The sequence below is a fragment of the Pristiophorus japonicus genome, chromosome 1 (genome assembly GCF_044704955.1).
Source record: "Pristiophorus japonicus isolate sPriJap1 chromosome 1, sPriJap1.hap1, whole genome shotgun sequence".
NCBI classification, from domain to species: Eukaryota; Metazoa; Chordata; class Chondrichthyes; family Pristiophoridae; genus Pristiophorus; species Pristiophorus japonicus.
The window spans coordinates 228,787,351-228,803,481 of record NC_091977.1 but is presented as its reverse complement, the minus strand read 5'-3'; the positions used below and the strand labels follow the sequence as shown (position 1 = coordinate 228,803,481).

At 45.8% G+C, this 16,131-nt stretch overlaps 1 protein-coding gene across 3 annotated transcripts in view; it reads left to right on the top strand.

The window, feature by feature from the left end:
- The window catches only part of cemip2 (cell migration inducing hyaluronidase 2), a 166,173-nt gene that overhangs the window by 19,470 nt on the left and 130,572 nt on the right, over nucleotides 1–16,131 (top strand). For all 3 annotated transcript variants that reach the window (XM_070887505.1, XM_070887497.1, XM_070887515.1), the window contains exons 2-4: nucleotides 5,564–5,912; nucleotides 8,502–8,642; nucleotides 13,066–13,624. In XM_070887505.1, the coding sequence (XP_070743606.1) occupies nucleotides 5,576–5,912; nucleotides 8,502–8,642; nucleotides 13,066–13,624 (1,037 nt within the window). In that variant the 5' untranslated portion in view covers nucleotides 5,564–5,575. The remainder of the gene's footprint in view (nucleotides 1–5,563; nucleotides 5,913–8,501; nucleotides 8,643–13,065; nucleotides 13,625–16,131) is intronic.

The window sequence follows — 16,131 nt, the reverse complement described above, 5'->3', positions numbered from 1 at the left end:
CCACTCTTTCTTAACATGAGTTCTGAGCTGGCTGTACAGTCCAATAGGAGAACCACAGTCTCTGTCACAGGTGGGACAGATAGTCATTGAGGGAAAGGTGGGTGCGACAGGTTTGCCGCACGCTCTTTCCGCTGCCTGCGCTTGATTTCTGCATGCTCTCGGCGACGAGACTCGAGGTGCTCAGCGCCCTCCCGGATGCACTTCCTTCACTTAGGGCGGTCTTTGGCCAGGGGCTCCCAGGTGTCAGTGGGGATGTTTCACTTTATCAGGGAGGCTTTAAGGGTGTCCTTGTGATGTTCCCACTGCTCACCTTTGGCTCGTTTTCCATGAAGGAGTTCCGAGTAGACTTGCTTTGGGAGTCTCGTGTCTGGCATGCGAACTATGTGGCCTGCCCAGCGGAGCTGATCAAGTGTGGTCAGTGCTTCAATGCTGGGGATGTTGGCCTGGTTGAGGACGCTAACATTGGTGCGTCTGTCCTCCCAGGGGATTTGTAGGATCTTGCGGAGAAATTGTTGGTGGTATTTCTCCAGCGACTTCAGGTGTCTACTGTACATGATTCATGTTTCTGAGCCATACAGGAGGATTGGTATTACTCCAGCCCTGTAGACCATGAGCTTATTGACAGTTTTGAGGGCCTGGTCTTCAAACACTCTTTTCATCAGGCGGCCGAAGAAGCACTGGCGCACTGGAGGTGGTGTTGAATCTCGTCGTCAGTGTCTGCTCTTGTTGATGGGAGGCTCCACTGCACTCCCTGCAAGGCCACTTGGGGGCGGGGCGGGGCGGGGGGGGGGGGGCGAGTTGGGTACATAATAAGTCAATGAAATTACCTATCTCCTGCTTAATAGAAACCAAAAAGGACTGAGGTGATCTTTGCATCAGACAATTCCAATAAGGGAACATAGGAACAGGAGATGGGCATTCAGCCCCTCCAGCCGGTTCCGCCATTCAAATAGTTCTTAGCTGATCTGTATCTGTAAACTAGCAAGAAATATAAAACCAGACAGTAAGAGCTTCTACGAGTATATAAAAAAGAAATGAGTAGCTAAAGTAAACGTTGGTCCCTTAGAGGATGAGACATGGGAATTAATAATGGGGAACAGGGAAATGGCAGCGACTTTGAACAAATATTTTGTATCGATCTTCACGGTAGAAGACACTAAAAACATTCCAATAATAGATAATCAAGGGGCTATAGGGAGAGGAGAACTTAAAACAATCACTATCACTAAAGAAAAAGTACTTAGTAAAATAATGGGACTAAAGGTGGACAAGTCTCCTGGACCTGATGGCCTGCATCCTAGCGTCTTAAAAGAAGTGGCTGCAGAGATAGTGGATTCATTGGTTGCAATCTACCAACATTCCCTGAATTCTCGAGAGATCCCAGCGGATTGGAAAACTGCAAATGTAAAAAAGGAGGGAGACAGAAAGCAGGAAACTATAGACTAGTTAGTCTAACATTTGTCATTGGGAAAATGCTGGAGTACATTATTAAGGAAGCAGTAGCAGGACATTTGAAAAAGCATAATATAGTCAAGCAGAGTCAGCATAGTTTTATGAAAGGGGAATCATGTTTGACAAATTTGCTGGAGTTCTTTGAGGATGTAACGAGCAGGGTAGATAAGGGGGAACTAGTGGATGTGGTGTGTTTGGATTTCCAGAAGGCATTCGATAAGCTGCCACATAAAAGGTTACTGCACAAGATAAGAACTCACGGGGCTAGCATGGATAGCGGATTGGCTAACTAACAAAAAACAGAGGGTCGGGATATGGGTCATTTTCTGGTTGGCAAACGGTGTGACGCCACAGAGATTAGTGCTGGGGCCTCAACTATTTACAATCTATATTAATGACTTGGATGAAGGGACCGAGTGTAATATAGCTAAGTTTGCTGATGATACAAAGATGGGTGGGAAAGCAAGTTGTGAGGAGGACACAAAATATCTGCAAAGGGATACAGACAAGCTAAGTCAGAGGGAAAACATTTGGCAGATGGAGTGTAATGTGGAAAGTTTGAGGTTATCCACTTTGGCAGGAAAAATAAAAAAGCAAATTATTATTTAAATGAAGCGAGATTGCAAAATGCTGCAGTTTAGAGGGACCTGGGGGCCCTTGTGCAGGTACAGCAAGTAATCAGGAAGGCAAATGGAATGAGGGGGATGGTGTATAAAAGCAGGGAAATCCTGCTACAACTGTACAGGGTATTGGTGAGACCACACCTAGAGTACTGCATACAGGTTTGGTCTCCTTATTTACGGAAGGATATACTTGCATTGGAGGCAGTTCAGAGAAGGTTCACTAGGTTGATTCCTGAGATAAAGGGGTTGACTTATGAAGATAGGTTGAGTGGGTTGGGCCTATACTCATTGGCGTTCAGAAGAATGAGAGGTGATCTTATTGAAACATATAAGATAATGAGGGGGTTTGACAAGGTAGATGCAGAGAGGATGTTACCACTTGTGGGGGAATCTAGAACTAGAGGGCATAGTTTCAGAATAAGGGGTCGCCCATTTAGAACTGATGAGGAGGAATTTCTTCTGAGTGTTGTAAATCTGTGGAATTCTCTTCCCCAGAGAGCTGTGGAGGATCATTGAATATATTTAAGGTGGAGATAGACAGGTTTTTGAGCAATAAGGCAGTGAAGGGTTATGGGGAGCGGGCAGGGAAGTGGAGCTGAGCCCACGATCAGATCAGCCATGATCTTATTGAATGGCAGATAAGTGTTCCTGTGAAGTGCCTTGGGATGTTGTACTACGTTAAAGGTGCTGTATAAATGCCAGTTGTTGTTGTAGTGGAGGACTGCACTGGTGCTTTCCCCTGGTTTATTATGCAATTATTTATATAATTGACGCAATCATTTTTAGAATCCCTCTGTCGCTAATCTCCTCCAGCCCCACAACCCCCTCGAGGTGTCGGCGATGCTCTAATTCTGTCCTCCTGAGAAACCCTGATTATAATCGCTCAACCATTGGTAGCTGTACCTTCTGTTGCCTAGGCCCCAAGCTCTGGAACTCCCTGCCTAAATCTTTCTGCCTCGCTACCTCTCTTTCCTCCTTCAAGACATTCCTTAAAATCTACCTCTTTGACCAAGCTTTTGCTCACCTGCGCCAATTTCTACTTGTGCACCTGTGAAGCGCCTTGGGATGTTTCACTATGTTAAAGGCACTATATAAATACAAGTTGTTGTTGTCATTGTGAATTGTCAGTTGGTTTCCTATATTATTCTTTCTCCCCCAGCCACCAAATCCCATGAAGAATTGGATCTCCACAATCATTAGTGAGATGCTGTGGAATCAGCCAACATGTGGCTGCACAGTGTGTTGTAGATGGGGTGGGGTCTTGAGCCAGGAAACCTCGATAGTGGAGTACTGCTCTGCTGATTCAGGGTTTCCTTGATTGTCCTGCAGCTGGTGGGCACCATCGCCAAGATCAACAATAATATGTCGAGTCATGTACGTCAGAAGTACTTGCCCCAAGGGGACATTCATTATGTGTTGATTCAACTCCGAGTGTATTAGCTTTGTTTTGGACTGGGAGATGACCGGTTGTGTTAATTATTATTACAGCATCTAATTCACCTTGGCAGACTGGGCAGGTGTCCAACCATCCAACTTGTTTCTAAGTCCCAAGTCCCGTTCGCCCATCAGCCTTGTGCTCACTGACCTACTTTGGCTCCCGGTACGGCAATGCCTCGACTTTAAAATTCTCATCCTTGTTTTCAAATCCCTCCCTGGCTTCGCCCCTCCCTATCTCTGTAACCTCCTCCAGCCCTATAACCCACCCACCCCCGAGATCTCTGCGTTCCTCCAATTCTGGCCTCTTGAGCATCCCCGATTTTAATCGCTCCACCATTGGCGGCCGTGCCTGTAGCTGCTTACGACATAAACTCTGAAATTCTTTTCGTAAACCTCTCCGTCTCTCTATCTCTCTCCTCCTTTAAGACATTCCTTAAAACCTACCTCTTTGACCAAGCTTTTGTTATCTGCCCTAATATCTATGTGGCTCGGTGTCAAATTTTGTTTGCTAATCGTTCCTGTGAAGCACCTTGGGATGTTTTACTACATTAAAGGTCCTATATAAATGCAAGTTACTGTTGTAAATAGTCATGAAAGCAAACAAAATCTTCAGGACAAGCTACAGCAGACCTACTTGTTAGTGAAAAATATACTAGCCATTTTGGCGAAGAAAATGAAACCCATTAGCTTGCAATCTTATCTCTGTTGGGTGAAAGGTGTGAGTGTCTTAAAAGACGCATCCTGTTCAAGAAGTCTTAACAGGAAGCTGCTTAGGGTTTGCCCATTGCGTTGGATCTGTAGCTATTTTTCTAAAACCGTTGTAGACTAATTTGAGAGCAAAATCGCATCAGGAGCTTTACGTTTAAAAAGTAGGAGAAAAAATATTCACGACTGCTTTTTGAGGACAGTGCATAGCACTCCAAGGTGTAAGTAGGTTTAACTTTAGATGATAATGTGTAATGGGTCCACATCAATGTAAACGAAAATCAGGAGAAGTAATAAAAAGGCGACTCTGTCGATATAGGGCATAAAATCTAAATGACGCACACACTACTCCAAAGTCCCATTCCAGGGACTTGAGTACACAAATCTACACTGATACTCCCAGTGCAGAGCTGAGGGAGAGCTGCACTGTCAGAGGTGCTGTCTTTTGGCTGAGACGTTAAACCGAGGCCCCGTTAGGTGGATGTAAAAGATCCCACAGGCACTATTTGAAGAAGAGCAGGGGAATTCTCCCGGTGTCCTGGCCAATATTTATCCCTCAACCAACACCTGAAACAGATTATCTAGACATTTATTTGATTGCTGTTTGTGATTTGATTGAAAATTGGCTGCCACGTTTCCTACATTACACAGTGACTACACTTCAAAAGTACTTCATTGGCTGTAATGTGCTTTGGGACGTCCTGCGGTTGTGAAAGGCACTGGAGGAATGCAAGTCTTTTCTCCTTTTTTCTTTCTATTCTACAGCACAATGTTTAGAGATTTTTATTTTTGAAGAGCTCTACAATTGTACCATCTGTTGAATGAATTGCTTCAAATGGACTGACTAATGAGATGTCCTTTAGCCATCTTGACAGTTCCCAGAACAGTACTCTGTGGGGTGTGTTGCAGTAACTACCCCTGTCTCAGTGGATCATAGAGTGCTCATGAATAGCTGGAACGGAATCAGTGGCTCTTTGCTTCTAAGTACACCCTCCTAACAATTTGACTCAGATGCGCTTCGATTTAATGGCACATCTTTGTTTTGTGTAAATTACAGCAGTGGGTCATTGTCAGGGGAGCAGTACAAAGACTCTATTGTTCCTCCAGACCACAGCTTGGAAGGAGCTTTGTGGTGAGCCACCCTGTAGGTTGGCCCAATGCATTCAGCACAAGATGAAAGGAGTGGAGTAGAATAGAGCATGGAAGCTCTGTTAAGATTGCAGCCACAGGGTCTAAGCTATTCTGCAGCATTCATGCACTGTTAGCCAGTGATGGCAAAGATGGAAAGATTTTGACTGACATGTTTTCAGCCTTCCTGTGCCTAATTGCTCCTTTTATCTCGGCAGCTAACTGGCAACATGCAAGAGGATAGAAACCGGCCCGGCCACTCCCACGCTTTTACTCCAGCTTCGAACGGGAAGCACTGCCACTCCTCGGGCTATGTCCCCGGGAGAGTGATGCCAGTCCGGCTGCCTCCTGCGCCCAGGGTGACCAATCCCTCTGTGCAGTGGTCGTCCTCCAAAACGGACAATCAAGCCACCTTTATCTCCAGAGGAAATGATCAGCGGCGAGAGTCCGAGCACGCCAGGAGAAAGAAAGTGAAGAGTAGCTATCTTTGCGTGGCTATCTGTGTGGGCGTATTCCTCATTGTGCTAGCCATCGCATTGGGCACAAAACCCAAGTATGAGCGAGATGGTAAGTGCCCAAACAGGCATGTGATCTTTGCAAACAACAACTTGTATGTATTTATATAGCGCCTTTTTAAAGTAGTAAAATGCCCCAATGCGCTTCACAGGAGCGTTAACAAACAAAATTTGACACGGAGCTATGTAAGATATTAGGACAGAAAAGAGGTAGGTTTTAAGGAGTCTTTTAAAGGAGGAAAGAGATGCAGAGAGGTTTAGGGATAGAATTCCAGAGCTTAAGGCCCAAGCATCTGAAGACACGGCCGCCAATGGTGGAGCAATGAAAATTGGGGATGCTCAAGAGGCCAGAATTGAGGAGTGCAGATATATTGGAAGGCTAGAAGAAATTACAGAGATGGCAGGAGTGAGGCCATGGAGGGAATTGAAAACCAGGATGAGAATTTTAAAATCAAGGTGTTGCTTAACCGGGAGCCAATGTAGGTCAGCCAGCACAGGGGTGATGGTTGAGCGGGATTTGGTGTGAGTTAGGACACGGACAGCCGAGATTTGGATGACCTCCTATGAAGGGTAGAACGTGGGTGGCCGGCCAGAAGTGCGTTGAAATAGTCAAGTCTAGAGGTAACAAAGGCATGGATGAGGGTTTCAGCAGCAGATGAGCTGAGGCAGGGACTGTATTTCAGAGGCTGAGACCTACTGAAAAAGGTCAATTGTTTTTGTTATTTGTGTAGGGACTCAATCACTCACCCTGGCCACTGTCTGAGGCTGATCCAGACCGTTCGCATCCTCGGTAACCTATTTGACCCTGAGCTGAACTATCCGACCGCATATCCTCTCCATTACCACGACCGCCTACTTCCCTCTCCTTTAACATCACCCGTCTCTGCCCCGCCTCCGCTCAACTGCTGTTGAAACTCTAATCCTACCTCCAGACTCGACAATTCCAATGCTGTCATGGCCGACCTCCCACCTTCCATACAGTTGAGCTCGTCCAAAACTCTGCTGCCAGTATCCTAACTCGCACCAAATCCCGTTCACCCATCACCCCCTGATCTACATTGGCTCCTGGTCCGGCATACCTCGGTTTTCTAAAATTCTCATCTTGCCTTCTAACCCCTCCATGGCCTCGCCCCTCCCTATCTCTGTAACCTCCTCCAGCCCCTACAACTCTCTCGGATCTCTGCCCTTATCGAAATCTACCCTCTTGCGCATCCCCGATTTTCATTGTTCCACCATTGGTGGCCGTGCCTTCATCTGCCAAGGTCCTAAGCTCTGGAATTCCCTCCCTAATCCTCTAAGTCGATCCTTAAAACCTACCTCTTCAACCAAACTTTTGGTCACCTGTCCTAATATCTCCTTACGTAACTCAGTGTCAGATTTTGTCTGATAATCACTCCTGTGAAGTGCCTTGGGATGTTTTACTGTGTTAAAGGCACTATATAAATGCAGACTGTTGTTGAATGCAGCATTAATGATTTTGTAGTCTCTTTATAATAAGGACTTCTGTTTAAAACTTACATTTGCAGACAATTAAGATGCTTTGGGTGGGTTCCTCCATTTTCTATGAATTGTTGCGTAAGGGGGTATGGAGAGAAAGCAGGAAAGGGGCACTGAGGTGAATGATCAGCCATGATCTTATTGAATGGTGGTGCAGGCTCGAAGGGCCAAATGGCCTACTCCTGCACCTATTTTCTATGTTTCTATGTAACCAATTTCCTTCTTGACCAGCCTTACGAAGTTCTGGCTCTAACTGTCATTCTTGGGCATTCTGACAGTATTCTATTTCAATCAAACACAATCTGGAATTAGATGCTGGCTTTCTAAATTAATTTTTTTTTATCCCTGTAATTATGTTCAAGGTTCGTGTCAACTCAGCTGTGCCTTTTCTGATCAAAAAGAAAATAATACATTTGCAATTAGAACGTAGAACTGTATGGAAATTACAACACAGTTCCAAGCCATTCGGCTCAACCAGTCCGTGTTGATGTTTATCTTCCATACAAGCAGTAATTCTAACTCTCTGATTGTAGCTGATAAATTTCCGAATCTCTCAGCCCTTTGTCCTGATATACAAATTCTACCTTACTGCAATGATAGCATCTTCCTTCCCTATGCATTAGTCCTTTTAGCTTACAATTTAGTTTGCCTTGAAAATTGTGCTTTAGGATTTTTACAGCACAGAAGGCCATTCGGCACATCGTGCCCGAGCTGGCTCTTTGAAAGAGCTGTTCAATTAGTCCCACTCCCCCACTCTTTCCTCAAAACACTGTAAATTTTTCCCCTTCAAGTATTAATCCAGTTCTTTTTAGAAAGTTACTATTGAATCTGCTTCCACCACCCTTTCAGGCAGTGCATTCCAGATCATAAGTCACTGCGTAAATGTTTTTCCCCTCCTCTCCTGCTCTGGTTCTTTTATCAATGACCTTAAATCTCTGTCCTCTGGTTACAGAATCTCCTGCCAGTGGGAACAGTTTCTCCTTATTTACTTTTGTCAAAATCCTTCACGATTTTAGAAGTAAAGAAAATGTTTAACATTCAAAATGCTGCCTCCTGGAGTTGTGCTCTCTTGGTATTGACGATAGAGAATCGATTCTAATGGTAGGTGACTGATGGATGTAGTTGCTTTGCTGCGATATTTCAGAGAACTGCCCTGACCAAAGGTATGGATTTAAAGACTGGAATCCGGGACATATCAAACAGAAAAGAATCATCATCAAGAAAGGTGATAACCTTCGACTAGTTTCATCAGCAACCGTTCATTCCATTACCATTCAGCAGGGAGGTAAGTTGGCCAATTACATTACACCAATAAGTGTCTCTGGACAACTATTCTACAAGAATGAATTTTTTTTTTGCTTATCACATTCATAACTCTTTATAATTTTTAATTTAGCTGAATTCAACCATTTGCTTTTAATTATTATGCTGTTAATAGTGTATCTTTTCTTCATGCCCCCAACCCCACAAATTGTCTACCCTCATCTCTTGAAGGCAGTGCATTGCATAGCATTACATAAAATTTACAGCACAGAAACAGGACATTCAGCCCAATTGGTCTATGCAGGTGTTTATGCTCCACACAAGCCTCCTCCTACCTCTCTTCATCTCACTCTATCAGCATATCCTTATATTCCTTTCTCCTTCATGTGTTTATCTAGCTTACCCTTAAATGCATCTATGCCATTCACCTCAACTATTCCATGTAGTAGCAAGTTCCAGATTCTCATCACTCTCTGTATAAAGATATTCCTCCTGAATTCCTTATTGTATTTATCAGTGCCTGTCTTATACTTATGGCCCCTAGTTTTGGATACCCCCACAAGTGGGAACATCTTCTCCACGTCTACCCTCTCAAACCCTTTCATTATTTTAAAGCCTTCAGTTAGGTCACTCCTCAGCCTTCTCTATTCTAGAGAAAAGAGCCCCAGTCCGTTCAATCTTACTTGATAGTTGCACCCTCTCAATTTCTGGTATCGTACTTGTAAATCTTTATTTTCACTTTCTCCAGTGCTTCTATTATTCTTCTTGATTCTTGAACTATGCTCCAGGTGGGATGCTGAAAGCTCTATTGGTACCTTGCCTAAAGTTGATATGTCAATTATTGTTGTCTAGTTTGGCTATCCATTTGATGGCCTCCTGAGATGCTGAGTGGAGAAAAGAGATGCCTCCTGCAACGATCTCAGTGGGCAGGTTGATGTGATGTGTTCCATGGTCTAGGACTCATGGCCATAGTCGTACTTCGGGTCATCCCATACCTTCCGTTTGTGGAGCAGATGGCTGCAACGTCCGTGCCCTGTGCGGATTGGGTTGAGCGTTGACCACTGTCTGCGAGGGAGGTCGAAGCCAGAGATCTCTGATGTTGGGTCAGTGATGAGGTGTTGGTTCTTTATGTTGCATACGTCCGACGATTCCATCCATCTGGTTAGTGGGTTGATACCAGCTGTGTGAATATTGGCTGCTGTTTCCCAGAATGGCGGTGCCATTTTTAAGCGCTTCCGTGGTAGCTTTTTCAAGTCTTTGTGAATGGGAAGGGCGATGTTGCTCATGATTTTTTCCATCTCTCTGAGCACGGTGGTATTGCAGCGAATAGCAGGCAGGGTAATGTGGGACTGCACTGGGAGCCACTCAGTTGAAGTGGACTTAAGTGTCCCTGACACCTTCCTCATGGTGGCGTTTAGCTGCACATCCATGATCTTTGTGTGGTGGCTGCAGGACCATGAGGCAGAGCAGTATTCTGCAGCAGAGTAGACTAGGGCCACTGTTGCGGTGTGAAGTGTTCTGGCTGTGCTCCCCTATGACGTCGCAGCGAGTTCCCGAACCAGGTTCACCCTGATTTTTACTTTTTGGCCGGTATTGGTGAGAGACCAGTCTAGGGTGACACCCAAGTATTGTGGGTGGGGTTCCTGGGTAAGTCACCTTCTGCAGAATGAAACATTGAGTTCTTTCCCAGCAGCGCTGTTTTTCAGATGGAACGCCGACGCAACTGTCTTCTCCAGATTGGGAAGGAGACGCCAGGTCCGGAAGTAGCATTCCAGTAGGTGCTATGTCATCGGCATATGTGAACTTCCAGGATTTGGTGCAGGGCATGTCTGCCGTATAGATGTTGAAAAAGGCTGACACCAGCACCGACCCCTGTGGCAGACCGTTGTTAAACGGCCGTGTTCGGCTGGACTTGTCACAAAGATAGACCAGAACTTACGGTTGCTCGTTAAGGTGTTGATAAGCCTGAGAGTCTTGGGCATTGGATGGTTATCGAAAGATTCAGTAGAAGACTTTCGCACCAGCCAGTGTTGTATCCCAATGACCAATCTATGAAGGCAGCTCCAGTCTTCAGCTGCTTCTGGAACCCTGCCTCAATGTTGGTAGTGAGTGCAAGGGCCTGGTCAGAGCAGTTTCTTCCCTCTCTGAGGCCGGTCTGCTCGTTTGGGAGGGCGGCTTCTAAAGCTGTTTTTATCCGGTTAAAGACGAGCTGTTCAGCTTCCTTGTAGACCGTAGACAGAAGGAAGATGGGGCGGTAGCTTTTGGGATCGTTGACTGGTTTTCCTGGCTTTAGGATGGCGACGACTTTGGAATGGCACCAAACGTCTGGTATTATCCCAATGTCGAGGATGTTTGAGGTGAATTTGGCAAGCCCCATCAGTCATTTGTTCCTGGTTTTTGAGAAATTCGGAATAAATGCCATCGATCCCAGCAGCCTTCCCAGACTTGGTGGCTGTCGTGCTGTGTCCGCCTCTTGGGTGGTGAAGGCCGCCGTGGGGGCAGTGAGACGATGTCAAGCCGGCCGAGCAGGTTCCAGGGTTTCCTGCTGGAGTGCGAGAAATCCAGCTTTTGGGTGGTTTCCCGCCATCACGCTAGTCTGCCTTCGTCTCGGGAATCCACAGGTGCTGTTGCTGTATCCGGGTCATGAGTGGCGTTGGACTCTGCCAGGAGTCCCTTGCCCTCTTGGGACCAGCATGGCATGTATTCTTTCCTGTAGCTGCGCGGGATGTTTCGAGCATTTTAATTTTATTCTGTGGTTAAATGACAGCCAAGCCCATACTGTCTATACATGATCATCACTCTCTCTCAGCAGAGCAGTTAGTGATCTGGAGCAGGGACCTCGGCCCATCTTAGCCTCAGCCCCACCCTAGAGCATGTCAATTGTGGATCCCAATGCTTTCCTGGCCTTCCTGATTTCTATCTCAGCACAGATCAAGGAATACATTTGCAATATGCTAGTCTGCATGGCTCCATATCACAACAAGTGGTGCATAAACCCCCCCCCGAGCCATCAAGGGATCATCTTCCCTCATCATCCCTCTTTAAAAAATAAACTGAAAGTTAGTATATTCAATCTTTGCCACTTTGGCTGTCTCTGGCTCTTCCCTTCCCCCACTCCCCACCTCCCCGCTCTTCCCTCACCCCAACCACACAGCAACGAGAATCATGCTACAAATTATTGGATGGATGATAGTGGGAGTTCTCATCATGTTGGTGTACCAGTTATAATCTTGGCATACATGTTCAAAATACCCATTTACTAGTACCTCCCTCAAATTAACCAAAGAAACAAGAATTGCTTGAAGCTCTGATTTGTAAACTAAAGCTCACAGCACAACACATTGCTGGAGTTTAAACAGAAAACTTGTAATTTAAATTATGAGGCCAGGTTGCATAGACCACGCTTGTATTCCCTCAAATATCAAAGATTAAGGGGTGATCTAATTGAGGTGTTGATGATTAAAGGACTTGATAGTGTAAATAGAGAGAATCGATTTCCTCTGGTGGGGGAATCCAGAACAAGGGGGCATAACCTTAAAATTAGAGCTAGGCCATTCAGGGGTGATGTCAGGAAGCACTTCTTCACACAAAGGGAAGTGGAAATCTGGAAAACTCTCCCCCAAAAAGCTGTTGATGCTGGGGGTCCATTAAAAATGTCAAAACTGAGATTGATAGAGTTTTGTTAGGCAAAGGGTATTAAGGATTACGGAACCAAGGCGCATAGATGCAGTTCAATGTGGGGACGTGTGAGGTCATCCACTTTGGACCCAAGAAAGAAAGATCAGAGTATTTTCTAAATGGTGAGAAGCTGGGAACTGTGGATGAGCAGAGAGGTTTAGGGTCCAATACAGAAATCACTAACTGCTAGTGGACAGGTTGCATAGACTAGGCTTGTATTCCCTTGAGTACAGAAGATTAAGGGGTGATTTAATTGAGGTGTTTAAAATGATTAAAAGATTTGATAGGGTAAATAGAGAGAAACTATTTCCTCTGGTGAGATACTCCAAGACAAGGGGGCATAACCTTAAAATTAGAGCTAGGCCGTTCAGGGTTGATGTCAGGAAGCACTTCTTCACACAAAGGGCAGTGGAAATCTGGAACTCTCTCCCCCAAAAAGCTGTTGAGGCTGAAGGTCAATTAAAAATTTCAAAACTGAGATTGATAGATTTTTGTTAGGCAAGGGGTATTATGGGTTATGGAACTAATAGAGTTAAGATACAGATCAGCCATGATGGTAGAACTGACTCGAGGGGCTGAATGGCCTCCTCCTGTTCCTATGTTCTTTCCTACTTTAAAACTATGAGCCGCCCTTCCTCTTCCCCTTCCCTTCTCTGGCCTCTGTGCGACTGACTACACTCCCTACTATTATACCTTATCTGTTTGTTCAAATGCATTTTTAGATTTTCAACAAGCTGAATGTTTTTTTTTGCCTTATCGTTGCACAGGGGTGTTGGTCTTTGCCGATAGCACTGATGGTTCCAAAAATATCTCCTTAAAATGCGGTTACATCCTGGTAAAGGACGGGGGTGCGCTTCACATTGGAGCAGAGAAATGTCTCTATAAATCCCAAGCCAAGATCACGCTGTGCGGCCGATCTGATGAAGGTGAAGAGGTGCCAGGGTTTGGCAAGAAGTTCATCGGGGTGGAAGCTGGGGGCACGCTGGAACTTCATGGCGCCGAGAAAACGTCCTGGACGCTGCTGTCCAGGACCTTGCCGCCCTCCGGCTTGGAGTTCGGATCGTATTTTGAGAAGCCAGCCTCCCGTGGCCTGAATGTCCGAGTGGTCGACCAGGACACGGGACAGGTGTTGCTGGTGGACAAGTTTGACACTCACGACTACGCCAGCGAAAGCTGGAGGCTGCAAAGCTTCCTACAGTCTCAAGACTCTGGTCGAATCATTGCTATCGCTGTTAAGGATTCTGCTGCCAAAAATCTACTTCTAGAAACAAAGAAGACTATTCAGCAACTTCTTGGAAGTAGACATGTTCAAGATTTAAGTTACAGGTAAGATGCAACTGAATTGCTGTTTCTTGCGAAGGGCACATTTAGGACTATTTTTAAGGTTAATAATAAAACTAGTGATGGGAATACAATCATTATTGTTATTAACTATCATTCCTGTCTTCTCCCCTTCCCTAATTTTCAATTACAACTCACTGGAGTATGTTCCGATGTTCTCCTCATTATTCTCCTAACGCACAGATTTTGGCTGGGTGCAGCTCAATTTTGTCCAGGTGCCCATTCTTCATGTTTGAACCACCTAGAAAGTGAATTCTGGCCCCTTGTGCCTCCCCAATTTCCAACACTCCACCATTGGTGGCCGTGCCTTCAGCTGCCGAGGCCATAAGCTCTGGAATTCCCTCTCTAAACCTTTCCGCCTCTCTACCTCTCTATCCCTCCATTTAAGATGTTCCTTAAAAACCTACCTCTTTAACCAAGCATTTGGTCATCTTTCCTAATATCTCCTTATGTGGCTTGGTGTCAAGTTTTGCCTGATAATCGCTCCTGTGAAGCATCTTGGGAAGTTTTACTACATTTAAAAGCGCTATATGAATGCAAGTAATTGTTGGCGGGCCATGATAATCTCTGCAAGCTGACCCCAACCTTGTCCACTCATGCACACTTTGTGTAAGGGTGTAAAGGAATGAAAACCCTGGCTAATTTTTCTCCCTCTCTGGGGTCAGCCCCGCGGAGGTCAATTGCTGCCTATCTTGGGTCAGTTCAATCTCTGTACACTGAACCTGGGATCTTGCTGCTCTTTATGGCTACGCATGAAACTGGGTGCTACAAATACCTACTAACCCATTGGAGAAGTTGGGAGAACCCAAGTTGGAGCTGGGATATGGAGATTACTATATGCCCTAGACACAGATGAGAAAGGCCATTTGACCCATCCTGGCTGATCTATCCAGAAAAACCCTATAAATTCTCTTTCTTCCCCCTCCCCGACCATATCATGGCAGTTGATGTTTGTTAAATGATTCCAAGGTTTTTGCCTCAGTATTATTCGCAGAAGTCCAATTTGCATGTATCGTAATATCATAGAAACTTACAGCACAGAAGGAGGCCATTTGACCCATCGTGCTTGTGTTGGCTCTTTGAAAGAGCAGTCGTGCTTAGTGTCTTTCTCCCCCCCCCCCCCCCCCCCAGCTTTTTGTCCGTACCCTGTAAGTTCCTCATCCTCAAGTACCTGTCCAAATCCCTTTTAAAATGATTTATGGAATCAGCTTCCATCACCTTGTCGGGTAGAGCATTCCAGATCCCGCCATCTCTCTGAGTGAAAACATTTCTCCACATCGCCTCTCTAGATCTTTTGCCAATGATTTAAAAGCTATTCCCTCTGGTTATTGACCCACTCGCCAGAGGGAATAGTTTTTCTCCATCTACTCTATTAAAATCCCTCATTATCTTGAAAACTTCTATTAGGTCATCACTTAATCCTCTCTGTTCCAAGGAGAACAGTCACAACTGTTCCAACCTCTGTGTGTGTAGAGAATTTCCTTCCTGACCACAGTCCTAAATATGTCCATTACTAGTTTTGAACTTTTGTCCTTTTCTTCGAGTATTACAGTTTCATTGCCATGGTGTTGTGGGTTAACCCTTTTATGTTGGTTTTCTATTCGTTGCTGTTTGTGGGAGCTTGTTGTACTGCTGCATTTCCTACATAACAACAGCGTCTACACTTAATTGGGTGTAAAGCACTTTGGGATGTCCTGTGGTGGTGAAAAGCTCTATAAATGCAAGTCTTTTTCTGTATACCTTTTTGAGGTCTCCTTTTAAGCTCTCATTCTTTGCTCATAACTCAATACTCCCACACTAAGTGGTTGATTTTCAACTTGCTACCCAGATGTGATGTTGACAATTGGATGCTCATTGTAGACACTGCCCGATGTTTGAAAACTACTTTTGAAGGGCAGAGACTATTATGTAGATAAATGTGGAAACCATTTTGTGCGTTGTAAAATCACCGGAACCGCAGTGGTATGAATGGCTTGACAGATGTGTTTTTCAGAGGTGTTGCTTGAGGGAGAAATTATGTGCCCAAGTTTCGGGCCGCGCGGAGAACGGTGCAGCCCCGATCTGGACGCCCGTTTTTCGCGCCTAAACAATACCTGCAGATTCTCCGGCTCCCTGCAGGTCGTTTGGGAGGCGGAGCCAGGTCCCTGCGCTGAAAACAATGCCGGGACCTCTGCACAGGCGCGCTACAGTGGACGTGCATGTGCAGTAGCTCCAGGCGCCCGAAACTGTGTGGGAGGGGCCCGAAGCACGCAGCCCCTAGCCCTGGCCGAATGGCCTCACTGGGGCTGCGAGGATCAGGCTGCACCTCCCTCGTCCAGCTCCTGCTCTGGCTCCAGCTTCCTCCCCTGTTCAGCTGGCTCTCTCAACCCCCACCCCACCAGCTCCCGCTCCACTCGCCTCCGGACACCCCACCCCCTCCAGCTCCCACTCTGCTCCCCTCCCGGACCCCCCCACCCCCAACTCCCGCTCCGATTCTCCCCCAGCTCCCGTTC